This window comes from Brassica napus, chromosome C4 (genome assembly GCF_020379485.1).
Source record: "Brassica napus cultivar Da-Ae chromosome C4, Da-Ae, whole genome shotgun sequence".
NCBI classification, from domain to species: domain Eukaryota; kingdom Viridiplantae; phylum Streptophyta; class Magnoliopsida; order Brassicales; family Brassicaceae; genus Brassica; species Brassica napus.
Window position 1 is genome coordinate 45838197 of NC_063447.1, and position 25442 is coordinate 45863638.

At 36.7% G+C, this 25442-nt stretch overlaps 5 protein-coding genes, 1 long non-coding RNA gene, 1 other non-coding gene and 1 pseudogene across 10 annotated transcripts; 4 read left to right on the plus strand and 4 right to left on the minus strand.

Annotated features, from left to right (window-relative positions):
* Nucleotides 1–2265: 2265 nt before the first annotated feature.
* On the plus strand, nucleotides 2266–7308 carry LOC106446267 (disease resistance protein RML1A-like). The gene is made up of 4 exons (XM_013887965.3): nucleotides 2266–2939; nucleotides 3021–4122; nucleotides 4202–4483; nucleotides 4566–7308. Exons 1-4 carry the CDS (start codon nucleotides 2467–2469, stop codon nucleotides 6186–6188), a joined length of 3480 nt encoding a protein of 1159 aa, XP_013743419.1. The 5' UTR covers nucleotides 2266–2466; the 3' UTR covers nucleotides 6189–7308.
* Nucleotides 7199–7306, plus strand: LOC125586762. The gene has a single exon (XR_007323296.1). It is a non-coding gene; the product is annotated as a small nucleolar RNA Z279/snoR105/snoR108 (small nucleolar RNA).
* Nucleotides 7309–8095: 787 nt separating the features above from the next.
* LOC106446308 (40S ribosomal protein S10-2-like) lies at nucleotides 8096–9749 on the minus strand. The gene is made up of 5 exons (XM_022718092.2): nucleotides 9579–9749; nucleotides 9444–9492; nucleotides 9094–9364; nucleotides 8780–8909; nucleotides 8096–8358 (listed from the first exon to the last, which is right to left on the minus strand). Exons 1-5 carry the CDS (start codon nucleotides 9579–9581, stop codon nucleotides 8266–8268), a joined length of 546 nt encoding a protein of 181 aa, XP_022573813.1. The 5' UTR covers nucleotides 9582–9749; the 3' UTR covers nucleotides 8096–8265.
* A 1175-nt stretch (nucleotides 9750–10924) lies between these two features.
* On the minus strand, nucleotides 10925–14668 carry LOC106446269 (annotated as a pseudogene).
* A 79-nt stretch (nucleotides 14669–14747) lies between these two features.
* LOC125586280 lies at nucleotides 14748–15678 on the plus strand. Its single transcript, XR_007322788.1, has 2 exons — nucleotides 14748–14856; nucleotides 15267–15678. It is a non-coding gene; the product is annotated as an uncharacterized LOC125586280 (long non-coding RNA).
* Nucleotides 14874–16702, minus strand: LOC106446306 (DET1- and DDB1-associated protein 1). Of its 4 annotated transcripts, none has more exons than XM_022710885.2 (5): nucleotides 16521–16702; nucleotides 16100–16160; nucleotides 15943–16004; nucleotides 15717–15846; nucleotides 14874–15322 (listed from the first exon to the last, which is right to left on the minus strand). In XM_022710885.2, exons 1-4 carry the CDS (start codon nucleotides 16602–16604, stop codon nucleotides 15751–15753), a joined length of 303 nt encoding a protein of 100 aa, XP_022566606.1. In that variant the 5' UTR covers nucleotides 16605–16702; the 3' UTR covers nucleotides 14874–15322; nucleotides 15717–15750. The 4 variants fall into 4 exon arrangements, with proteins under 4 accessions (XP_022566606.1, XP_022566607.1, XP_013743458.1 ...); XM_022710886.2 differs by having other exon boundaries at nucleotides 15717–15843; nucleotides 16521–16701; XM_013888004.3 differs by lacking the exon at nucleotides 14874–15322 and having other exon boundaries at nucleotides 15542–15846.
* Nucleotides 16703–18205: 1503 nt separating this feature from the next.
* LOC106446304 (probable WRKY transcription factor 24) lies at nucleotides 18206–19986 on the plus strand. The gene is made up of 2 exons (XM_048756203.1): nucleotides 18206–18829; nucleotides 19709–19986. The coding sequence occupies exons 1-2, from the start codon at nucleotides 18486–18488 to the stop codon at nucleotides 19893–19895; spliced, it is 531 nt and encodes a 176-aa protein (XP_048612160.1). The 5' UTR covers nucleotides 18206–18485; the 3' UTR covers nucleotides 19896–19986.
* Nucleotides 19987–20178: 192 nt separating this feature from the next.
* LOC106446271 (E4 SUMO-protein ligase PIAL2-like) lies at nucleotides 20179–24165 on the minus strand. Its single transcript, XM_013887970.3, has 15 exons — nucleotides 23882–24165; nucleotides 23716–23788; nucleotides 23558–23623; nucleotides 23341–23406; nucleotides 23177–23259; nucleotides 22997–23048; nucleotides 22834–22905; nucleotides 22543–22610; nucleotides 22408–22456; nucleotides 22140–22326; nucleotides 22006–22057; nucleotides 21869–21920; nucleotides 21646–21762; nucleotides 20946–21542; nucleotides 20179–20867 (listed from the first exon to the last, which is right to left on the minus strand). The coding sequence occupies exons 1-15, from the start codon at nucleotides 24061–24063 to the stop codon at nucleotides 20412–20414; spliced, it is 2172 nt and encodes a 723-aa protein (XP_013743424.1). The 5' UTR covers nucleotides 24064–24165; the 3' UTR covers nucleotides 20179–20411.
* Nucleotides 24166–25442: the final 1277 nt, after the last annotated feature.

Consider the following 25442-nt stretch of genomic DNA (forward strand, 5'->3'; position numbering starts at 1 on the left):
AAATATATTATGTTAATAAAATAGGTTTTAGATTTTATAGACTTCTAATTCATATAATATTACAAAATTCAAAATTTGTTTATTACAATTAATATTTTACCATTAGATATATTAAAATAATATTCTAGATCGATATTTAATTGTCAGTTTTCAACTATTACACGTAAAAAAAATATTATTAAGTACATTCTTTTTTAAAAGGGGGTTTTATATTTTAAGTAGGTTATTGGAGTACTTATTCTTTTTGTGAATTTATTCGGGATGAGATTCCGATCTTTAAACTAAAATAATTTATGTTCTATACAAAATTTTTTTTTTTTACATAACTCTAAAATCTCGGACTTGATTCTTCATATTTTATTAGTTAATTGTGTTACATATAATATAAATACTTACATCAAACTAAAAATATATAAAAAAATTAAATTTAAAAATTAGTTATATATAATTTAATATAAAAAATTCACATACAAATAAAAATGATAAATGTAACAAATTTTAATATATTATCCGCGCGTAACGCTGAAAAAGGATCTAGTCATGTTTAACATCTCCACTCCTCTTTAATCGAAATCTGTAAAATAAATAGAAAATAGAGATGGATTTTTTGCTCTAATGTGTTTTTCTATAACAGAAGAAGAATGATATGCTTGCCTCTATTATAAGAGAAACACATTGGAACAAAACCTCTGTCTCTAATTTTTTTTCTATTTTTTCTATTTTTATTATAGAAATGAGTTGAAAATAGTCTAAGGCAAAGAGTTGGGCTAGTAAAATGTGACATAAAAAGAACAAATAGTGCTGTTGTCCAAAAAAAAATAAGAAAAGAGCAAAAAGTGTTTGAAATTACAAAGGAGAAGCTAAAGGAAACATGATTATAAATTCATATTAAACAGAATCTTCATTTTCCCCTTAATACATTTTACAAGTTTGTTTTCTAAGCATTACCAATTTCTCCACCACAAAATTCACAATGTTTTGTATTAAACCAACTAATGGCCTCTAGTGTCAATATTCTACGTCCAATGATTACAAAAAAAAATCTCATTGCCAATTTCGAAAACCTGCGTCTCAAACCCGATTTATCTTCTCTACAACACCCCGGGTTCAATGCAATCAGGAACGGTCCAGTAAAAATGACAAATAAGTATGGCTCAAGGTGAAATATTGTTGTTTCATGTTTAGGTCAACCCCTAATACTATCCCAAATCAGCTCTCGCGATACGACGCAGTTATGAAATTGTATACGTCTATTAACGAGAAGAATCAAGATCGACTGAGTAGTTGCATCTCCAACGGTTTCTTTGTTCTCGTTCTCTAATTCTTTTCGTGGGAAAAAGTTAAAATTATTTTACTAATTCTTTTCTTTCGGAATTGTTCAGTCTTTTCATAGATGGTCCGCAGCAACCAAGTGGACAATTGTTATAGGATAAACTGGTTCTCACTTGGTTTATTTATATTATCTCTGGTTTAGTTTTCCGGTTTAGTTCTGGTTTAGTAAACACTATGTAAGGCCTTCGACTATTTCTAAAATAATCAATAAAACATTAAAACAACTTTCTAAACCCTAAATCTCTGTTCATCATCCACCATTGAATCTCTGTTCTTCGGGCGGATCCTTCTTCCGTCGTGGTCATCCTCTAGACTTTGATTTTTCGGTTCCCGGTAAGCTTCTGGATCGGATCTATCGGTTACACTCATACCTACTATCTCACTGGTATCAGAGCTTTCAAGCTTCGGACCAAAGAAAACAAAATTATGGCGAATCTGTCTGCAGAAACTCTTTGCGAGATGCTCAGTATAATTCGTAAAGCAAGAAACGATATGAAGAAATTGCGTGAATATGATAAGGCCAAAACCAGACCTAAAGAAGATCTATCCATCGAATCCACTAGGCCATTTTGGTTTAATAGACAAAGGCCTAGGTTGCATGGGGTGACAATCTTAATGATTATCCAGAGTAAGCTCACATTGTGTTCATCAAAAAGCAAACCCATGAACAGATGATGTTTTCGTTATTGCAAAGATTGATTATCAATAATCATTATAATGTTAAGTACTAAACCCATGAATTTATGAGCATTGAATTTTGTTTAATAGAGAGTGTTCTAATTACTATCAACAAAACAAGCATAACTGATTGGGTGAGATAATTTAAAGTCAACGTTACTCATGACATCCAGTGACAAGGTCAAAAGAACACTGAACTTGGAACATAATTGAGAAAGAATGCATGAAGCCCTCATTGTCTATTCAATGGTCTCGTACTCTCGTTCTTGACAGTCATAATGAAACCAACGCTAATGGGGTCCTCCACGAAGACTTTTGTGGGAAACATGCATTGTATTTCCATCTAAATTTCTCTGAGATTTCTCATTTAAGTATATAAAGAAGCAACTTGTTTCTTCCTCCATACATATCTCATAGCTACTTATCTTCAACTTCTCATTTACTCTTTTCTCTCTCATGGCTTCTTCTTCTTCTTCTTCGTCTCCAATAAAGAGATACCATGTCTTTCCGAGTTTCCACGGTCCAGATGTTCGTAGAGGATTTCTCAGCCATTTACGCCATCAGTTTGCAAGCAAAGGGATCACGACATTTAAAGATCAGGAGATCGAGAGAGGCCACACGATCGGACCTGAACTGGTACAAGCCATTAGAGAATCCAGAGTCTCAGTCGTTCTGCTCTCCAAGAATTATGCTTCTTCAAGCTGGTGTTTAGATGAACTGGTTGAAATCTTGAACTGCAAAAGAGTTTCAGAGCAGATTGTGATGACCATCTTTTACCAAGTTGATCCGTCCGATGTACGGAAACAGACTGGAGATTTCGGAATAGCCTTCAAGAAAACATGTGAAGGGAAAACTGAGGACGATAAGAAGAAATGGATGGAAGCTTTGGCATGTGTAGCAAACATTGCTGGAGAGCACTCTCTTAACTGGTCTGTTGTTTCTTTATATAGCAGAATTTATATACTTCAATAATAGATTTTATATAAACTTGGAATCTTTTCTTTTGTTAGGACTGATGAAGCGGATATGTTGGAAAAGTTTGCCACTGATGTTTCGAACAAACTGAATATTACACTGTCAAGGGACTTTGACGAGATTGTGGGACTGCAAGCTCACTTGAGAAAACTGATCACTTTGTTATGCTTCGAGTGTGATGAAGCAAAGATGATTGGGATTTGGGGTCCTGCGGGAATCGGTAAGTCCACCATTGCTAGAGCTTTATTCAATCACCTTTCTGTCGATTTTGGACTGAGATGCTTTATGGGGAACCTCAAGGGTAGTTATAAGAGCATAATAGGTGTTGATGATTATGATTCCAAGTTGGGTTTGCAAAGCCAACTTCTGTCTAAGGTTTTGAACCAAAGGGATATGAGGGTACATCATTTAGGTGCTGTAAAAGAATGGCTACAAGATCAAAGAGTGCTTATCATTCTTGATGATGTAGACGATCTAGAGGAACTAGATGTTTTGGTTAGAGAACTTTCTTGGTTTGGTTTAGGAAGTAGGATCATTGTTACAACTGAAGACAAAAAGATTTTGAAAGCACATGGGATACAAGATATCTACCATGTGGGTTTTCCATCTGAGAAAGAAGCTCTTGAGATCTTATGTCTATCTGCTTTCAAACAGAGATATGTACAAGATGATTTTGAAAAGGTTGCATATAGAGTAGCATACCTTTGTGGGTATCTTCCATTAGGCCTTTGTGTTGTGGGTTCATCATTACGTGGGGAGAGCCAGGAAGAGTGGGAGCTTCAGTTATCTAGGATCGAAAATAATCTTGATAGAAAAATCGAAGACGTTTTAAGGGTGGGATATGACAGGTTGTCAAAAAAAGATAAAGCCCTGTTTCTCCACATCGCATGCATCTTCAACTTTGGTAGCGTTGACCATATGACAAGCATGCTCGCCGATTGTAACATGGATGTCAAAAATGGGCTGAAGACCCTAGCCATCAGATCTCTTGTGCAACTTCATATAATGGATTATGAGATGCACTCTTTACTCCAACAGTTGGGTAGACAAGTAGTACATGAACAGTCAGATGAGCCTGGAAAACGCCAGTTTTTAGTGGAGGCTGAAGAGATCCGTCATGTATTAGCAAATGAAACGGTAAGTTCTTTTATATATTATACTCTCTATTGCTTTCATGATAACAATTTCATCAGTCCTCTTCTGGAATGTTTTCTAGGGCACTGGATCGGTCATAGGTATATCATTTGATATGTCCAAGGTGGGTAAATTCTCTATAAGTGGGCGAGCCTTTGTAGGAATGCGTAATCTTAGATTTTTAAAGATGTATAACTCTGGGGGATTGAGGATAACAGGACACATGAAATATCTACCTCAACTAAGGTTACTACATTGGGATTCATACCCCAGAAAACGTCTTCCTCCAACATTTCAGCCCCAATGTCTTGTTGAGCTCTGTATGATATTCAGCAATCTTGAGAAGCTCTGGGGAGGAATCCAGGTTGGTGTATGTTAAATTTTTTTTGAAATATTGAAAAAGCTCCATGTGTGTTTTTCTCATTTGTCGTGTTTAATACATGTAGTCTCTTGCAAATCTCAAGAAGATAGATTTGACCTTCTCCTCTAGGTTGAAAGAAATACCAAATCTTTCAGAGGCTACTAATCTTGAAAGACTATCACTTGGCCATTGCTCAAGTCTGGTGGAGCTTCCCTCGTCTATTAGGAACCTACACAAACTGAAAGTGTTGTGGATGGAAGGCTGCAAAAAGCTACGGGTTATTCCCACCAACATCAATTTAGCATCTCTTGAGAATGTTTGCATGGATGGTTGCTTGCGATTGAGAACGTTTCCAGATATCTCGAGTAACATCAAACATCTTGATATAAGGAACACAAAGATAGAAGATGTTCCTGCATTCGTAGCTGAAAGATGGCTTTGTCTTGACACGTTATATATAGGCAGCAAAAGCGTCTGTCTCTCCTTCTATAAACCAAAATCTGCGTATATTACTCTGGACGACTGCAAGTGTGTTAAATCAGAAAAAGATGCGATAAGAGTAACTTCCCTTTTCTACAACCCAATGATAGGAATCAGGTTGTTCAACTGTTTTTCACTAGATGAAAAAACAAGAAGAGTAATCATTCAACAATGGGATTACAAATTTGTATGTTTACCAGGCAAAGAAATCACTCCAGAGTTCACTCACAGAGCCAAAGGAAACTCCATAACCATCTCTTCAGGGACTTTCTCTGCTTCCTCAAGATTTAAGGCTTGCCTCCTGCTTTCTCCACCAGGAGAGGTCTCGGACCCCCTGAGAATCATTGTTTGTCGTCTAATAAGCAAAGGTGTTGTCATCAATGAACTTAAATGCTATCCGATTAATCCTGCACTTCTATCTGAACACCTGTTAGTCTTTTCTGGGGCCCTGTTTAAAGAGCACATATGTTGTGAACTTGACGCTACTACGAGTGAAATTCGGTTTGAATTCAACTGCGACTATTTTATCGAGTGTGGTGTCCAGATGTTGGCGGAGGAAGGTGAGATAAAACTAGCTTCCTCTTTCCACGATCCTAACAGAGAAGTGAGGTTCCTCAACTGTATGAAACTAGATGAAGAAGCAAGAAGAGCAATCATACAACGATGGGCTTATAAATATGTATGTTTGCCAGGTAAAGAAGTCCCTTCTGAGTTCACTCACAAAGCCAAAGGAAACTCTGTAACCATCTCACAGGGGACTCTATCTGCTTCCACAAGTTTCAGGGCTTGCATCCTGCTTTCACCAACCCTACAACACCCTCTGTGGTTCGGCTATAATATTGATTGTCGTCTAAGAAGCAAAGGTATTCTCATCAACGAACTTGAATGCTATACGGGTTCTCCACTCCTAACAAAACACCTATTAGTATTACGTGGGGCTCTGTTTAAAGAACGCAGATGCGTTGAAGTGGACTCGGATATTCAATTTGAATTCAGCTGCTACGAAAAACACTCTAAGATTATTGAGTGCGGCGTACAGATCATGGCGGAGGAAGGTGAAAGTAGTAGCAGCAGAGAATGGAATAAACAGAGTGATGGAGCCGTTAAGGTCTCTAAAGATGAAAATGTCATCAAAACCAACAACCATACATCTTGGTGGAGTGGGCTTAAAAAGCTTGGTCTGAGAAAGAACAAGAAAAAATCAGACGGGGTGAAACTTTTAGATTAATAAGCTGATATTCATTTTGATCCATGTTGTCTTTGTACTATATTGTGTATCCAGAGACTTGTAATATACATACTTTCTTCTCTAAGCTTATGGATAGTTGCCTACAATCGCATATAGAGTGGATCGTTGCTAAAGCTAGATCCCTTAGTTGATCGAATTTCATCAGTTTCCAAATCATTAGCGATTGTCTCAGTCTTGTCATTACACAAGGGTTCTGTATGAGTAAATCCTCTCAAAATAGACTGTTTAGGTTTAGTATAGACAGAGCCTTGTACTTGGTGAACATCTTTAGGGATGGATTCTATGAGTTCTGGAGTGCTGAGATTCAAGGACCAAGTGATTGCATTAATATGAATTACACGATAGATGCTTTTAGTTAGGAATACAGACTTAGGTCTCCAACTTGTCTTAGTTGCATGCTTCATTCCTTGAATCTTTTTTTGGGAATTGCTGCCAACCTTTTTTTTGTTGGTGCCCGAATCTACGCACACTCGTCCTGGTGAGTCTTACTTACATATTTGCTTGTATGTAAATTTTTCACATAACACTTGCCTTCTTTTTTAAGAGTTTGCTCTCGATCAGAGTTTAGTAACCTTCATTCTATGTTATGGAGGTAGGTGTTATGTGAATACCTTGAATCAATATAATATGAATTTGCATATTCCTTAGAGCAAGTGGCAAGTTTCTTTCTTTTACCACCTCAAACGTTTCCTGATAGATGAATCTATTTCTTAAATTTGGGCTGGACACCGAGATGTTGAGTTCAGCTCTGTGTTCTGAAAACAATTGAATTTGTGTTTGTGGCCTTTGAGGGAAGGTAATTTTGTAAACCTTCAGATCGAGTCAGAGACTTTTCAGCTTATAAACAAAGAGGTAAGCGAGAGAGAATTAAACTAATGTTTCAATGTTTGTCCCACATCGATTGTGTGGGGAGAAGTGTGATAACGAGTGAGCTTATAAAAAGAGAAGAAGGTACGGGACTTTAAAGGTATGATCCTTCAGGTTTAAAGGGGAAGTGATGATTGGGTTTATCTCTCGCATATTTTAATGCGTGAAGAGCGTTCCGCTCAAACCTCTTACGACAATTGGGCGCTCCAATTTTCATTTAATCTGATCCCTCTCTAAGTTATACAGTATTTCTTATAAAACCTTTCTTTAAATTGTGTTATAAAACCTTTTTTAAATCAATATCGAAAAATCATTTTAAAGAAAAATATTTTAACTGGAACTAACAAAAATTGAACTTTAAGTTAGTTACTTTGTGTCGGTAAAAACCTGTTATGTTTGTAACTAGATTTTTGTTTGAAACACAAACAAACTTTCATTCATTACTCTAGCCATTGTTAGGTGAAGCCATAACTACAAGCTCATCGGCCAAGCATTGCTTTGCCATTACATCTGCTTCTTTGTTTTTTCGAGAAATCAATTCCATAGAACTCAGCGAAAGAGTGATCAGAAGCTAACGCACAGTCAGATTCACATTGGAGTCTTGGAAGTCCACGATCCCTACAATTTATAACTAGATATTATTGGTAAATACTCCATAATATGATATATATAGTAATAAAACAAGGAATTTGGAAAAATAATACTGTTTTAATTCTGTGCTTTTTGTCTCGATATAAGAAAATGTGATACGCACCAAATATCCTGCACATCCCGTTCGGTTAAGGCATTTACTGAAAGAAATTTGTAAAACTATCAACATATATAGGAGCAAAAACATATATTCATGGCATTTTTAGTACCATTCAACTTGTTCACGACTACTAGACATAGAATAACGAAAAAAGCATACCACAATTTTAGTATAAATGAGATTTTTCTTTCAAAATATTGCGCCTACATAATTGTGAAGTATCCAAATAAATAACCAAATTATGATTTTAAACCAGCGGAGATTAAAATTGAAAAAGTAGAAGGCAGATAATGGGTGAAATTTTTTGTAAGGATCCACAACATTTTGAGCATCCTTTATAAAATTCTAAGGAAAAAACAATCATGTGGAGTAAAAGACACTGATTCTCAAATCAAAAGTACAATTTAACCAAAAAGAAACAAGGATTACATTTCCCTTTCAAGGAAGATCAGATCCAGCAGCTGGACCAGCACCATACCCACCGGCTCCACGGCCAAACCCAGGCCTAGATCCAGATCCAGCTCCAGGTGCCTGTTAAAACCAAACAAATATTTAGTTACACAGCAACTTAAGAAAAGATGAATGAAGACAATCTTGTATTTTCCATCAAAATATGTCGAATGAATGCAGGCATTTTTTTGCAATCATGAAAACCAAAACGCTACGAGATAAATGAAATGAGTAAAGACGAGGTGACAGAAAATAAATCTATATACTTGGCCAGATAAAAAATTACACAAGGCAATGATGATGAGTAACTTGCCACGAAGTTCACAAAATGAACTTGAGCAAGACTTAGTTGCAGCGTATTTAGGGAACCCAATAACAGTAAAGAGTTGAGAATCAGTGGCTTGGAAAGATACTAAACTAGCAAAAAACTAATGCGTAAGAGAGTTCTCAAAATGAGCCACAGCAAGAAACAAGTAATCAAGAATGAAAATAGAAAAGGTACCCTGAAGGAAGGCTGGTAATCAGCAGGAGCTCCACTCTTATCACCAAACTCTCCACCAGCTCTAGGAGCTCCACGGTATCCATCTCTGTCACCACCAAACCTCCTCTCTCCATCAGAACGAGGTGGGCCACTGTAAAAAAAACAAATCAAATCAAATCAATCACAAAACACTGGACAAGTAACTTCTTCCACTTCATCTAGTTCATCTGTGATTCTACAGGGCTAAAGCAGATTTTTTTTGCATAGCTATATTCCTAATTCCAAGACAATGAAACCAAAGATGAGATTTCGAAAGATTAAAGTGAATTCCATACCGAGGACGGTCACCCATGGGACGACCAAGAGGCTTCTGCTGCTTCTTCAAAGTGGCGGGAACAATCTCTGAAGGGAGATTGAGGTAAGTCCTCAGAAAGTCAATGCCTTCGTTGGTGAGGAACCAGTAGTAGTGCATCCACGCAAATGTCTCGCGGACGTACTCCTTAGACTTGAAGCTCTGCATCAATTTGATGACTTGCAGATTCGGAACTCCTTCGACCAAAGGATGCTGCGCCAAATTGAAATCCTTTTTCGCAAACAAAACTCCCTCTGCACAACGAAATCAATCAATTAATAATGATATTCTTCTTCCAATGCGTTAACTCATTTCACAGAGCAAGAAGCGTACCTTGGAAGAGGTACTTGGAGATTGCGCGGCGGTTCTCCTCTGACATAATCTGAAACAAGTAGGAGTGCAAAATGATCAGCACTCGAAATGAGTTTATTCATCAACGTGAGGGGTGATTGAGAACAGAGATGTTACCATGATTGCGATGAGATTGGTAGAGGAGACGACGGAGAAGGTGTCTGCGTGTTGTGTATGTGACGGCGTTCTCACCTTCTACTCTCGCGCAACCCTAATTTCTTCCATTTTTATAGCACGTGTCTTCTCTAGGGTTTATGCGTCGGATCTACTATTGGGCTTTCTGATTGAGCCGGTGCATTATGGGCTAAAATAACCAAATTGATTTTACATTCAAATTAACAAGCTCTACGCTTACTTACCGTCACCATTAACCATTTCTTAGTTTTTAATTTATTGGATTAATATACCGGTTATTATTGTAAGCCGGTTAGCTAGTTACTATATATAGTTTTCTGATGTTAATTACGTTGGTTAAGATATAATATTAATAAAGTGTAACGAACTTTATCTCTTCTGCCTTAAGTTCAAGCTCAGTTTCTCTGATTCTAATATGGTATTAGAGCTTTTGCTCTTCTCTAACCACCCTTCACTTTGTGGCATAATCTTATGATTATATCCATATTGGTAAAGATCACATTAGTTTAGATAATCGATCGAGGCTGATACACCATTATTGATGTCATCATATAAACGATAAAATGTTTTAAACATCTAACAATTTGTGATCTAGCTTCAGATATGATCCACTCTCTACACTACTAGAGTCAACAATACCCAAGCTTATAAAGACAAAGAGAGCTAATACTACAAGTCTTTAGATACTAAAAATTGTATGAACAAGGCAGCTATATATCGAAATAAACATCAGCATACACTACCAAAAAAAAAAACTTACATACTTCTTTAATAAAACACAGATGAAGCATCTCCTTTCCATAAGATATCAGAATCTGGACACACTAGCAACCTAAAATCTCGGATTAACGACAAAGCCATCTCCTGCAGAAACACATCACATCAACTACCAAGGCCAATAACATACCTTGAAGGAAACTGATACCTAAGCAAATATGAAGTTAAGTGAGGGGAACCGTGTGAAAAAAATCAGGAACAACCTCAACATCAATGTGGCTAGTGTCCAGAATCAATAATGCATCAAGGATTTGCCAAAGAAATGCATAGATACTTTCATATATATATATAACTAGTAAGACAGTAACAGACTAATAATATCTGAGATAAGATTTGATTAACTACAAATAAACACAAGACGCAGGTTTTTTCTTCTTTCTATCCAAGATTAATTTTCCCAAACCAAATCCAACAACTGTTTTCATCTTTTTCAGAGATCTGAGCAGCTTCAATCTCATAATCTCCATCTCCATCTCTTTCTTTATGAACATGGTCATGGAGCTAAAATAAGAGAGTACTTCATACCATAACTGGATCCTAAGACTCTTGTCTCATGAGATTCCTCAAGAAGTCTGCTTTGTCTTATTCATCTTCTTCTTCAGACCAAGCTTCTGAAGCCAACTCCAACGTGTATTTTTACTGGTTTTGATGTTTTCACCTTGAGAGACCATAAAAGCTTCTGCTTCATAGTCTCCATCCACTTCGCAGCTATTACTCCCCAATTCAATGTTGTCTACTCCGCTGCTACTACTCCCTGTTTCAAAGTTGTCAACTTCGCTGTTGCTACTCTCAAATTCAAAATTGTCCATTTCGCGGTTGCTGCTACCCTCAGCTGCCTCCGCCAATACATGTACACCACACTCGATAATCTTTTCATCGTTGTACACGCAGCTGAACTCAAATGTAATTTCGCTCGTAGCCACATCATGGCGCCTATTTCGTCGCTCACAATGAAGTATAAACAGATGTTCTGATAGAGGAGACAGCTCGTAAACCCGTGCTTCACTGAAAAAGCTGTTAATTACGACACCTTCTTTGCTTCTTAGACAGCAACCTATAGTAATAAATCCGCAGTCCTCAATTGGCGAAACCAGAAAGCAAACCTTAAATCTCGAAGAAGCAGAGAAACTCGCCTCAGAGATGGTTATGGAGTTTCCTCTGTGAGTGAATTCTGAAGGGACTTCTTTAGCTGGTAAGCATATGTACTGGTAAACTGGTTGTTGTATGATTCCTCTTCTCGCTTCTTCATCAAGTTTCACACAGTTGTAGAACGTGAGTTCCTTGAGTGGGCTGTGGAAAGAGCAATGTACTGTCTTGAGTGATAGACAATTGTTTGCATTTAGGGACTTGAGCGAAGGGGGAAGAGCCGGAATTGACACGAGATTCGTGCAGTTTTCGACGATGAGATACTCTAGTTGCGGGAGACCTGTGATGCACTCTGGAATCCTCTTTATATCACTGTTGATTAGGTCTAGCTTAGTAACACTTAGCGGGATATTTGTTAATCTCTTAAGGCTTTTGCTGCCTATATCAAGACCCCGACAACGAGACCAACGTCCCACAACTGATGCAGGGACATCTTTTATCTTTGTGTTACTTACATCAAGATACCAGATGTTGCTAGAAAATTCTGGAAATGTTTTCAACTGCTAGCAATAACTCATGTGGACTTCCTCAAGTGATGCTAAGTTGATGTTGGTGGGGATAACCCGCAGCTTTTTGCAGCTCCTCATGATCAACTTTTCCAGTTTGTGTAGGTTTCTAATAGAGGAGGGAAGTTCCACCAAACTTGAGCAAGATGAAAGTGATAGTGTCTCAAGATTGGTAGCATTCGACAGATTTGGGATTTCTTTCAACCTATAGGAGGAGTCCAGAATTAACTTCTTGAGGTTTACAAGGGGCTGCAAGTTAAACACAACAAATGATAAATATACTGTTTCGGTTCCATCATTGTGAATATGTTCTTTAAATATGAAATACCAACCTGGACTCCATCCCAGAGCTTCTCGAGGTTGCTCTGTGGCATACAGAGTTCGACGAGACGCTCCGGCTGAAATGTTGCAGGAAGGCTTTTCCCCGGGTATAAACGCCAATGTAGTAACCTTGGACGAGGTAGATATTCCAAGTCCAAGTCCTCTTGTATGTGTAGGAAGCTATCGTTTCCATCTTCCGTGTCAATTTGTAAGAATTGGAGATTGTGCATTCCTGCAAAGGCTCGCTTACTTATACGGACCTCGCTCATTTCAGTCATATCATATCAAATTTTATACCTATAAGAGATCCAGTACCCTACCAAATAATACAAACGATAAAAACTGCTGAAATTGCTAACACAAAAAGAATACACAGGCAATCTCAAGCGTTGTAAATACTTACTGTTTCATTCGCCAGTACATCATGAATCTCTTGGGCCTCCAGTAAAAATTGACGTTTCCCAGGCTCGTGAGACTGCTCCACAACTATCTGTCTACCCAAATTTTGTAGTAGAGAGTGCATAACTATCTCGCTATAAAAAGATATATTCACCAGAGACTTATCCGTCAAGGTCTTCAACCCATTTCCAACATCCAAGTTACTGTGAGCGAGCATGGTTGTCAGATGATCAACATCTTCATCCAAGCAAAAGAAGCATGCAATGTGGAGAAACAGAGCTTGATCCTTCTTCGACAATTTTTCTATCGAGACCAGTTTCGATCTTAGATAACTGAAGTTCCCATTCGTTCTTGCTCTGCCCACGCAAAGACGAACCCACAACAGCAAGGCCTAATGGAAGATTACTGCAAAACCCTACTACTTTATTTGCAAGCTCTTCAAACCCATCTCGTACAGAGTTTTCAAGAGCTTCTTCCCTCGATGGAAAATCCACATGGTAGATAACATTGGTCCAGTGTGCCTTTAAAATCTGTTTATCTTCTGTGGTAACAATGATCCTACCCCCAGAACCGAACCAAGAGGGTTCTTTAGCCAAAACCTCTAGTTTCTCTAGATAATCTACATCATCAAGAATGATAAGCACTCTTTGATCCCTTAGCCACTCTTTTATAGCCCCTAGATGATGTACCCTCATATCCTTACGGTCCAAAATCCTAGACAGAAATTGGCTTTGCAAACCCAACTTGGAATCATAATCATCAACACCAACTCTGCTCTCATAACCTCCCTTAAGATTCCCCATAAAACACACAAATCTAAAACTGCTAGAGAGTTGATCAAATAAAGCTCGAGCAATGGTAGTCTTACCGATTCCTGCAGGACCCCAGATTCCAATCATTTTCACATCATCACACTCAAGGCATAACAAAGATTTAACTTCTGTCAAGTGAGCTTCAAGTCCAACACATCCCATCAAAATCCCTAGAAGGAGTAGCATTCAGTTTGTCTGAAACATCAGAAGCAATCTTTTGAATTATCTCTGCTTCATTAGCCCTACCAATAGCAAACAGAATCATGTTGGTAACACAAAAAAAAAATTCTTAAAGAAAGATTTTTAAAAAAAAGCAAGAAATGTTAAATACCAATTGGGAGAATGTTCTCCTTCGATGTTTGCGACATCAGTCAAAGCTCTGCTCCACCTCTGCTTCACTTGCTCAGCTTTCCCTTGACAAGTTTTGAAGAAAGCGCTCCCGAAGTCTCCCTTCTGTTTTCGAACACTGGACGGATCAACCTCGTAAAATATGGTCAGGGCCTGGACAAAGCCTGATGAAACATTCGCCTAGGATCCTCAAATTTTTTGAAAAAAATTACATATACATAGGTTCCCAAATTGTTCTAAAGAGGCCACCAAACTTTTTTAAATTTTTTTTTCAATAAAATCTTTACAAAAATGGCCTAAGGCTTCCAAAATCTCAGGGCCCGCTCTGAATATGGTCATCACGATCTGCCCTGAAGTCTCTTTACACTTCAAAATCTCAACCAATTCATCCAAACACCAGCCCGAAGAAGCGTAGTTCTGGGAGAGAGGAACGACGGAGACTCGAGATTCTCGAATTGCTTTAATGAGTTCAGGTCCGATGGAATGGCCTTTGTCGATCTCCTGGTCTTTGAAAGTGGTGATCCCTTTGCTATCAAAGTGATTGTGCAAGTGACTGAGAAATCCTCGACGGACATCTGGGCCGTGGAAGCTCGGGAAGACATGGAATCTCTTTACACTAGAAGAAGAAGCCATGAGAAAAAAAAAGTGAGGTTGAAGAAAGCATCACATTCGTGTTCATATATAGTAAAGTAAATCAAAACGCGTAAAGAGAAGAGATATGTAACTTTAACTACAGAGGAGGAGGACGAAAGTAGAAGGTTGTTTCCCCCCATGAGAAGTGTGTTTCCGCGAAGCCGCCGCCGACGACTCATGAAAAGTGCCTTTTCAGATTTTTTTTTTAAAGCTTACCATCCAACTTTTCGGTGAGGAAGCGCCTGCAATCGGATCAAATCCATTGGAAGATCGGAGACATTTTAGAGGAAGAAGATGCATCAGAGATTCAAAATTCGGGTATCCCAATTGTAAAATTTGGTTTGGAATATATATTAACTTGGTTTGAAAATAAACCGGGTCTAAATTCGATACAACTTGTGGAATATTAAACCAAACCGAGGCTTGTGATTTTTGGTCTTTTACAAGTAAAACATCCAATCTATAAGTACTTGAACCAAAGCTGCAATTAATTACAAGTCTTTGTTAAAATGACAATTGCGAAAGGCTCCTCATCTCTGCTACTTCTCTTTCAATGTGTCTCTTCTTCTTCCTAAACCAATTCCACCAACCTGTATGCTACTACTGCTTTTGGCCATACTTAAAAAATTGCTCGCTCTTTCCATTTGCTGCCACTACTACTATCACTTTCCTCTGCCATGATCTGTACACCACAATTCACTCACCTGGTATCTGTGTTTTTAAAACAGGCTCTTCTAGGCTAAGGGATCTAGCTTAGAAACGATCCACTTCAAGGAAACAGCCCCTGCAGAAACCCCACATCATCAACAAACTAAATCATGGAAACTGGTCTGCACTGTATAACAAGTACTTATACTCGTTACAAGGTGAGGAGAACCATGCGATCAAAACGTCGGGATTTCACCATGGCTAGTGCCACTACTCTCATATTCCTCTTGTCAATCCGTTGGAAGCAAACAAAAGAATTGAGTTTACATTCTAGAGGAGACAAAAGCTAACAATGTGATTTGGACGATATTTTAAAATTAAAGAAAAACATAAATGATGTTATGTACATACAACTGATACAACATTTTCTCTGCAATCACATGATAATGAGCTGCTCGTATCTTTTCTCTCTACATCCAAAGCATTCTTTGTCAAAAAACACTGATAAGAAGAGTAGCACAAGTGATGACCAATATAGCCAGGCTTTGGAAGCAGGAGAAGCTTTTATAAACCCTGAGCAGATGATGAGGAAGCACGGAAATGCTTGTTCCCGTGCTCACCCGCCAGATGTTCTGAAGCCGGTCTCTTTGGTCTCATCTGTTTTTTGCAACAAAAGAAAAAAAAAAGAGTTTTAGGATTCTATACCGCACATGTTGCATTTTACAAAAACTCCTTTTGAGATTGAATATTTAGTACCTTATCTTCAGCTCGTTGGTAGAAGCTGCGTATGAGTATGTTCTTTACTTCCGTAGTTATCACTGCCACACACACACACGCGCAAAACGAGAATATAAATCGTAGCAAATGTTATAAACTATGTAAAGTAGTTAGACTTTTGGTCTAGTTAGTATACCTTGATGTGGAGGTGGAAGAGTACGGTTGTGAGTTGGATGATACGTAGTTGGAACCATCCTCTGTAAGTAAGATCATACATACAAAAAGATTGTTAATTTAACTAGAAGGAACGTGCAATCAAAATGAGAATGGAGCATTTTAATGAACAACTGGGAACAGAATGATATGATTCTAAGATCAATCAATCTGGTTAGAAGAAAAAAATTTATTACTTTCTTGATTCCTCTCACAAAGGCCCAATAGAAAAATAGATGAAGATGTAACCAAAACAAGTCCCCAGTAACATTACAATCTCTCATTGAACAAAATATCAATATTTTGAATCAGATTTAGAAAACAAGTCTCAATTCATATTATCCTCAGATCCGATGTTAGCCAAATTCAAAATGATTACAGTTCAAAATCAGGGAAGGACTTACAGAGGGATTAGAAGGGTCGGAGGGACGATGTTGACTGAAATTGTGAGGATCGAAGGACGGTAAATCTCCCAGAATCGACCCCATTTGGAATTGGAGCTCTGCGATCTTCTTCCTTCTCCGAAGGGGAACTAGAGATAATAGAAAGACTTATATGGGCTTCCCGTTGGGCTCACTCTAGAACCGGCCTGAAAAAACATTTTATATGAATATCTTATATACTTATCAGTTATCAATTTGGATTCACCAATCATTTAATAAATTTATATTTTTGGATTTATAGTTTAGATTGTTAAGGTTTTAGTTTATGACTTGTTGTAAACCTTAATTTTCTAAAAGAAATTAAGATTTAAAAAGGTATATATCTATAAATTTTATTGGTAAATATAAATTTTTTATTGTTCGAAAAACTATACTATAACATAAAATTATAACATTTCGGTTTATATATTTATATATATATATATATATTAGTGTATGGAAAAAGCTTAAAAATTATTTTGACACTAAATTACTTATTTTTTGGTTATATATTCATATAAACTTTTAGAGTTGAGTGTTTGAGATGAAAAATATTTCAGGATTAAGTGTTTGAGACAAAATAGTTTTAAAATTAATGATGTATCAGAAAGTGATAATGTGATAGTAAGAATACAACACAGAAAAATAATAATGAATCGGTAAGCAAATCATTCAAACCACCGAAAAATAACATATCATTTGTTGCATGAGAAGGTATCCACGTACCAAAAGAACATGTGTGGGAGTTCATTAACCGTGGATGGTATGTTTGCCTATCTATAAACAATAACGTCAAAAGTGCTAACGCAAAAACGTATATAATTTAAATAAAATCTAAAATATTATCATAAAATAATTTTATTGAAATGGTAAACGCGTATAAAAAAACTAATTAGCTAACACGTACTCTTTAGATGTTCCATATAATCAAATGGGGCTAATTAGTTTATGAGTCAAATAAGATTCTTACCCACTACAACGATAATTATATGATTTAAGTTGAATTAGTCGTTTGTCCGTAGAGCCACGCCGCTTCATTTCCATGAATAATGTAAGTAATTTAATAGAGGCTATAGTTTATATAGGTCACTCTGATAATATTTCGTATTTATCACCACTAGTAAAATGTGTTTATTCATCATCCCTCACTTAATTCTGAGATAAACTTCGTCATAAAATATTGACATAACAGAGTCAGTTCTGATATAAACCCGAATAAAGGTAGTTTGTTCCAAATGAATAAACCTAAAACATGTAACTAGTATTTTTAGAAATCCTTTTTTCAAAAAAAAAAAAACTAGTATTTTTCATTTTTTTGGCTTGGACATAGACCACTCTACTGACCAATTGATTTGGAGTTGAAGCTCTTCACATTGTGTCAATGAGATTTTGCTTTGGGTACTTGGGGGTAAATGTAGGTTTGGTCAGTATCAAAAAACCAATAAGAAAATCGTATTTTCTACTATATTTTATCGCACGTAAGAATTATATTTTTTTTTTGTTTTACCGTAATGTTTGTAACTCTAAAATCTAAATTATATTGTTCCAAAAAAAAACTCTAAATGTTCCTTCCTAAACATCTAGATCCTTGACCAAAAGTTTTATTTGACTGAATGGTTTACTAATGAGGTACGTTGATGGGGTAATATTCTCAACAGAAATTTAAAGATGACGACATCTGTGATTATATACAATCTCTCAAGTGTTCCAAAAAAAAACAACTCTCACATCTAAAAGAGAGAAAAGGAAAGAGATAGGAAAAGAGGAAGATAATAGTATAAAGTTTATTAACACATGCAAGGAACTAAATGGAAGTAAAAGGCAGTTGAACAAAAAATTAGGTGAACTTAGTTGGCCCCAATTCCCCTTTTACTCTTACTTCTTCTTTAGAATCGAACCTTACGCATCTATACATATAGTGAGGAAGAAAAATACATAGAGCACAAGATGGAAAGACAAGACATAATTCCTCCTACGTTAAGCCTAGACGTCGAAAACAACGACAAGACCTTCTCTTCTTTTGTTGATGAAACCCTAATGATGATGCCTTCGTTAGCACTTCCTGGAGAAGTAGAGCCTTCTTCATCTTCTTGGTGTCCAACGAGTTTTCATATGCCTACGCAGCCCCCTGAGAATGATCAAATCGGGGATCAAGGGAAGAAGAAAGATAAGAGATCGAGGAAAGTTCCAAGGATTGAGTTTCATACGAGGAGTGATGATGATGTTCTTGATGATGGTTATCGTTGGAGAAAGTATGGCCAGAAATCTGTCAAGAACAATGGCCATCCAAGGTGCGTACTAACACATTCATATCCTTGAATTTGTATATGTTCATGCATCATATATAAACACATGCATGTATATATGTGAATCGATAACGTTATTAAAGTATATATCCAACACATGGAATGCTTGACCAAAAAATCTTCATGGCCTGAAAACATTATAGCTAAACAACCGGCAGGATTTAGTTTTGTCTTAACACTAAACGATACCTATAGACAAAACCGTTTAGTTTTGTTTATTTTTTTCTATAAGATAGTGGTTTTCATATACACTATATGAAGATACATCTTTTCGACTTGTATGGTCATACAAAGATAGAGTAATTTTTAATAAATTAATAATGGTAGAAATATACTATTTTATTGTTGTAATGTAAAGTTATTAATTAAAGAAATATTTTTAGCTTTTATTTTTAAAATATTTTATATTTAAGTAAAGAAACATTTGATTTTTAAAATTAAATTATTTTATATTTTATGTATATTGATTTCTAGAACACAAATACGTTTTTGATTGACATATAATTCATTTTATTGAAAAAACAAACAATAAAATATTCTATGTATCCTTATAAAAAAAATTTATATATATTTACTAATTAATTATGTTTTTAATGATCATATATTTACTATTATTTTATCCAATTGTATATACTAGTCTAAATCGTAAACGGTTTTTTTTATTAATTTATCAAATATTAATTTACAGAATTTATACTGTACTATCATAACTCTTATCTAAAGTGGAGAGTCTTATTATAATATATTGGTTGATATACGGATGTATGGAAATTATGAGCACAACAAATGATTCATTTATCATATGAAATATAATCTAAACAGTAGATCAAACCACAAAAATTAATTATTTGTCACAAAATGCAGGAGCTATTACAGATGTACGTACCACACATGCAACGTGAAGAAACAAGTGCAAAGATTAGCAAAAGATCCAAAAATCATCGTAACAACTTATGAAGGCATTCATAACCATCCTTGTGAGAAACTCATGGAGACTCTTAATCCTCTCCTCAGACAGCTCCAGTTCCTCTCCAGTTTTTCTAATCTTTGAGTAATTATGTCAATTTAATACTTCTGTTGTAATTAATGTAAAGCTGATTATGGTTCTAATCACACCCGCTACCCAACATCTCCCAGAGAGAAAAGTATATAGAACAAAACAAAAATGTAACAGTTATGATTGTTTTGTTCAGATCTATTGATTTATTTGTCTGCGCTTGGTAAGATTTGTTGATTTTAACTAGCTTCAATTTGGCATGTACCTTCAAATCTAAGTCTTACATAATTAAATATAGATTTCATACATTGATCCACCTCAACTAATTAGGAAGCTATTTGAAAAATAAAGACTGCTCCTAAGATTCGCCATTTGTGGGATCGTTGTGTGGAATACAACAGTACTGCCAACATTTATTTGTTCTTCATCATAACAAGTTAGCATAAAACTAAATACCCCCAACTAAAGACCAAGTCCATGAAATGCGCATAGTGATGATAAGTCACAAAAGCTCATTCTGATAGAGTTGTCTGTCCTAATTAAGCATTAACTTTCCCTTGTTCTAGCCTCTCAAGATCTCCATGGTGCTGTCGGTCCAGAAGGCCTCGTGAAGGCCGGAGGGGCGGTTGAAAAAGGCGGCTGAGTCTGAGATGTATGAACAGGTGGTGTCTGCGCCGGTTGTGAACCGTGAAGCCTAGTCTGAGACTGTTGGGTAGGTCGGATGATCATGTGGTCAAGAGCAGGGGAATATGAACCGGGCGTAATACTGCCTCGCATCCTTGGACGCCAGTTGGTTGAATCAGGAGTAACCGAGTCCACATCCATTAGGTCACTGATTCGGGAAACTAATTGAACAGGGGGACTGCTCGGGCGCTGCGTCTGAGTGGTTACATGGCCACTGTTTAGACTTCTCACAAAATAACTGTTAGGCTGGCCAGAGAGTACTCTAGGGATACGCGGAGGCTGAGCCAAAGATGAAACATTCCCAGGAGACTGGCTCGTAACTTGAACTGGTTGCCTCCGGCTCTGCAAGAAAGACATATCATCAACATATGAATACTCACTTGAGAGGAGAAAGTAGAATCCTCAAACGGATACACTAACCTGTGATGAACTTGTCATTAAAGGTCTCTGACTAGAGATTCCATTAAGATATGTTCCGGCGGGAGTAACAGGCGAAGCATGAACCTGGGAGAGTTGAGGAGATGGAAAGACGGTGGAAGTAGTAGCTGGTGTCTCTCCTGGAGATGGTACCTGTGAGAATGACGCAGGTACAGGTGTTGGATCTTGAGGCATTGGTATTTGAGAGTATTCTTGACCAGTTCCAGTACTCAACTGATCTAGCATCACCTGGTCAAGTGATATCACATCAGAGAAATTAAACACAGCGCAGTAATCTTCGGCTGCAGGATCTTTGCTTCCGTTGTTGTTATTAGATTGACCCTGAGCATCTGCAAGGTGGGGCTTCTGGTCCACAACCTTGTTGGTGTTACCAAATAGTTCAATATCAGCATCATTCTCATCATCCCCAGTAAGATCTAAGACAACTGGACCGGCATTGAACAAGCTATTTGGGTCTTCAAGATCATGGATTACATCACGAACAGGTTCCTCGTTCCCATTATTTTCCCTTCCAACCTTCCATGTGCCACCAGCATGGATGATTACATCAGCAGCCTTATGCCCCGCTTCTTTTAATATCTGAGAGCATATGATATGGGACGAGTTATATCTATATTAAGATGCAAATACAAAAATGCAGCTAGCAAGCAGTAAGCAAATCACAGCACAGAGAGATACTTGCCTTGACCATGTTTTGATCTAAACGGATCTCTGGGTAGGAAACAGGTTGATTGCAATGAGGGCAGCGCCAGGATGGTTTTCTCATGTTTATGTAGACATAATTCGAGAAATCAAAACACTGCAGCAGAACAAAAATAGCTATATTACTAACAAAGATTGAGAGAATCACACAGTGTCTTCAGAAAGAGTCTTTCAACTCTGTAGTTATCAAAATCCTAGATCACCTGAAGATGTTTACAGAACTGGCCCTTGACTGGAAGCTTTATTCGGCTGTGACTGTTTTAATATAAGACTAAAATTAACGACCAAAGACAATCATAACACAACAAAGTAGTAAATAAAAAAAAGGCAAAAGTAGTACCTGATAGGACATCTGAGAGATACTCGTGATGGCCCCTCAATGATGTCAGAATCTATATACAAACCAAAAAAAATCATTAAGGATTTGCAGTGCATAAAAAAAATCATTACTCTCATCTTATGATCTTGAATTACCTGGAGTTGACTCTACAGCTCCGGACTGAATGTACTCTTTAAGAACTGGTTTTTCAGGTGGCAGTGCTGTTCCCGTAAAAGCGATTACAATGATGTAATGGCCCTTGGAATCTCCCATAACTTGTAAGAGGTTTGTTCCATATTTGAGGATGGCAGTAACATTTGTTGGGAGTTGAGGCCCCGAATCCTGAATAGAAATAAACATTGACAATATATATATATAACTAGTTCAGATAACAAAATTCCATTAAGAACTAATTGCACACACCATTGAGATGTTAACTCTCTTGTCCACCACCTTTCCATTTAACATGAAGCTGCAATTGTGGTACAAAGGCCATAGAAGTTAAATAGAATCATATTTGGTGTCACTGACGAAAAATAGCAAAGTCTTTTGTCTTACCTGACTTCCTGAGGATTTATAAGACAGGCAGACGTGTCTATGTTGTCTGTCTGGACGACAAATAGCCGCTGAAGAGCAAACAATAATGTGGAGTAAGTGAAACCATATGCTAACCAAAACGCACAGAGAAAATGAAATATAGATTCAAAATTTATATTAAAGAAAGGACTGATGGATAAAATGCAAGCTAACAGTCAGTAAGTAAAATACATGAACATAACAACCTAATTGCACAGATATGAATAAAACTCAATATGAAATGATATCATGACTACAGACAAGCATACATACAATTCTCTCTTTAGGAGAATGCGGCATATTCTTGGAGATATGAAAATCATGTGCAAGTATTGTATAGCCAGCCTGCCATGTAAGGAAAACAACAACGAAAAGGAGCACAGTTAGAGGATAACATATCCGAAGTAGAAGTTGAAAACAGAAGATAAAGCATCACCTTCACTTGAAGAGAAACAAGAACATGGCCAAGCTTCACAAATGGATAGAACCTGGCATCCATCAGAAAGAAACGCTAAGTAAGTTTCGAGTAACTAGTCAAATTAGTTTACTGCATCGCTTAGCTTGCTGGATAGTAAAGAGCCACGTTGTTATAAGGAGGGTGAAAGCAAAACCTAACCTCTCCATGATCTGCGATAATGTACCACCAGGACTTTGAATAGCAAGGCTCGTGTTTTCAGGAGTCCCAAACCCATTCTTCATCTGAATAAGAAGGAAAGCATTATCACCCACACATAATCTGCTATTAGATTAAAACGAGGATTAGGAAGAAGAAAGACAGACCTGATCAGCAAGAGCGATGAGTTCTTGACCCTCGCTGTCCGGAAACCACCCCAGTTTACAAGCATGCTGTTCATAGAAGATGACAAAGTCTAAAACTTAAGCGTGAGACCAAGTGAAATAAAAGCAAAAGTGGCATCCTTTCATTATTCAGACAAGAGAAGCACATTTTGCAGATTACAAATCCAAAACTACAAAAGTGGCGTTTCTCTGATGTTACCTTGACGGAGATCATGAGCACCATAACCGCAGTCTTAGTGTACACATCGTTTATATACATGCACACCTACACACACCAAGGCACTATCAGTACAACAACAATGGCCTCAAAGTCCCAATATTTATCACAGCAGAATCAGCTAAGAAGAGAAAAGTCACCTGTTTAAGCAAGGAGGGAAGATTTTCAACCTCTTTCGGGATTTCGTTATTCGCTATCGCAAAATCAATTCCTCTGTGCACCCCCAATATCCAACCGATTACAAAACCAAAATAAAAAACAGACTGAAACTGAAAATGAAAATGAAAATGCAATAGAAGTTGTTACTTGGCGAGAGAGATGCAGCAGATTTGGAACTCTTTAACGTCGCTCTTGCTTCCTGCTTGAATGTGGAAAGCTAGCCGTTGCGTCACCGAGGCCAAACGGAAGGAGTTAACCAGAGCTGCTGCCGCCTTCTCCGGTAACCCTGTTCCATCCACCGGACGTACCGTCTTAGACGTAGACGACATAGTGCGCTTTTGAAAGAATGAATATCAAAAGCTTCCTCTTTTGCTATCGATTGAGCCGGTGAATTACAGTTACGTCTGTCTGTTCGTTCAGTCGAGAGAGAATCCCAATCGAAAACCTTTTATAAATCGAGGATCTACCTATTGGGCTTTTATTGGGCCTTTGAAAATTTAAGCCCAAATTGATAGACGTTATTTACGACTGACTTTTCGTTTGTGAGCATTTGTGTTTGTTTCTTGGTCAGTCAACTCATGAAAGTCACTCGTAACAAATATGGCTTGAAATTATTGGCTCATCTCTCATCTTCTTCTTCTTCTTATTCTTACTAGATTTTTGGTTTGTATTTGTAAATTATGCAATTGTTAAAAATAATCTTTTGTCTCAAATTTTAGAGAAAAAGACAAAAATAGCACTAAATCAAGTTTTTGTTCCCAAACTAGCACTCAAGTTCAAAAATTACAAAAATAGCACTTAATGTTTTATCAAAAGTCACAAACTTAGGGTTTAGAGTTAAAGGGTGGGGTTTAGGATTTAGGGTTTAGGGTTTAGGGTTTAGGGTTTAGGGTTTAGGGTTTAGGGTTTAGGGTTTAGGGTTTAGAGTTTAGGGTTTAGGGTTTAGAGTTGAGAAATGAGGTTTTGGGGATAAGATTTCAAATTTTGAAAAATAAAAAAATTAAAATTTTCAAAGGATAAACTTAGAAAGGTGTTATTTTGGTCATTTTAGTTTTTGAGTGCTATTTTTGTGATATAAACTTAGAAATGTGCTATTTTGGAGATTTGCCCCAAATTTTATATTTAAATTAATTACTATTTCAAAGTTTTAATAGATGCTCGGATAATTCGATTAGTAAATAATATTTTGATTATATTTGGTCATTTATAAAGATCGGTTGACAATTTGATTCGGCTCAATTTTAGATAATTTTAAAATTCTCGGATAATTTAAAAAAATATGATTAAAGTATTTGGGTAATTCAGTTACAGAACAATAGTTTTAACATATGGTTATTTATGAATTAAATATATTTAACATTTGTTAAGTTCCAAAAAAAAATTAATGTTTGTAGGCATATAAATATTTGTTTCGTATTTTGGTTTTGGTTCAGTTTATTTTTTTTATTCTAAAAATACATAATTAAAAAAAATACAATGATAAAGTTGTTTAGAAATGTAAATAAAGCTAGGTATCAAGAATGAGTAAGAGAATAGTAGATGCTGAAACTGTAAATGTTATACATTGCCAAATGTAAATAAAATAATAAAGACACAATTGAGATACAAATATTATGGCAATATTATCAATATCAACTTAATTGGTCCTACAACATATACAATATCCAATATGTAGCATAAGCAAAGAATCATTAGAAACTAACTCATA

Coding starts and splice junctions, on each gene's coding strand:
- LOC106446267 (XM_013887965.3), top strand. CDS start 2,467: ATGGCTTCTTCTTCTTCTTCTTCGTCTCCAATAAAGAGATACCATGTC. Junction 2,940..3,020: donor GGAGAGCACTCTCTTAACTG/GTCTGTTGTTTC, acceptor TTCTTTTGTTAG/GACTGATGAAGCGGATATGT. Junction 4,484..4,565: donor AGCTCTGGGGAGGAATCCAG/GTTGGTGTATGT, acceptor TAATACATGTAG/TCTCTTGCAAATCTCAAGAA.
- LOC106446308 (XM_022718092.2), bottom strand. Junction 9,365..9,443: donor CTCCAAGTACCTCTTCCAAG/GTACGCTTCTTG, acceptor TTCGTTGTGCAG/AGGGAGTTTTGTTTGCGAAA. Junction 8,359..8,779: donor ATTACCAGCCTTCCTTCAGG/GTACCTTTTCTA, acceptor TGGTTTTAACAG/GCACCTGGAGCTGGATCTGG.
- LOC106446306 (XM_022710885.2), bottom strand. CDS start 16,604: ATGGGGTCGATTCTGGGAGATTTACCGTCCTTCGATCCTCACAATTTC. Junction 16,005..16,099: donor TCTTCCACCTCCACATCAAG/GTATACTAACTA, acceptor TGTGTGTGGCAG/TGATAACTACGGAAGTAAAG. Junction 15,847..15,942: donor ACCAACGAGCTGAAGATAAG/GTACTAAATATT, acceptor TGTTGCAAAAAA/CAGATGAGACCAAAGAGACC.
- LOC106446304 (XM_048756203.1), top strand. CDS start 18,486: ATGGAAAGACAAGACATAATTCCTCCTACGTTAAGCCTAGACGTCGAA. Junction 18,830..19,708: donor AAGAACAATGGCCATCCAAG/GTGCGTACTAAC, acceptor CACAAAATGCAG/GAGCTATTACAGATGTACGT.
- LOC106446271 (XM_013887970.3), bottom strand. CDS start 24,063: ATGTCGTCTACGTCTAAGACGGTACGTCCGGTGGATGGAACAGGGTTA. Junction 23,624..23,715: donor TTCCCTCCTTGCTTAAACAG/GTGACTTTTCTC, acceptor TGGTGTGTGTAG/GTGTGCATGTATATAAACGA. Junction 22,906..22,996: donor TTGTTTCTCTTCAAGTGAAG/GTGATGCTTTAT, acceptor CTTACATGGCAG/GCTGGCTATACAATACTTGC.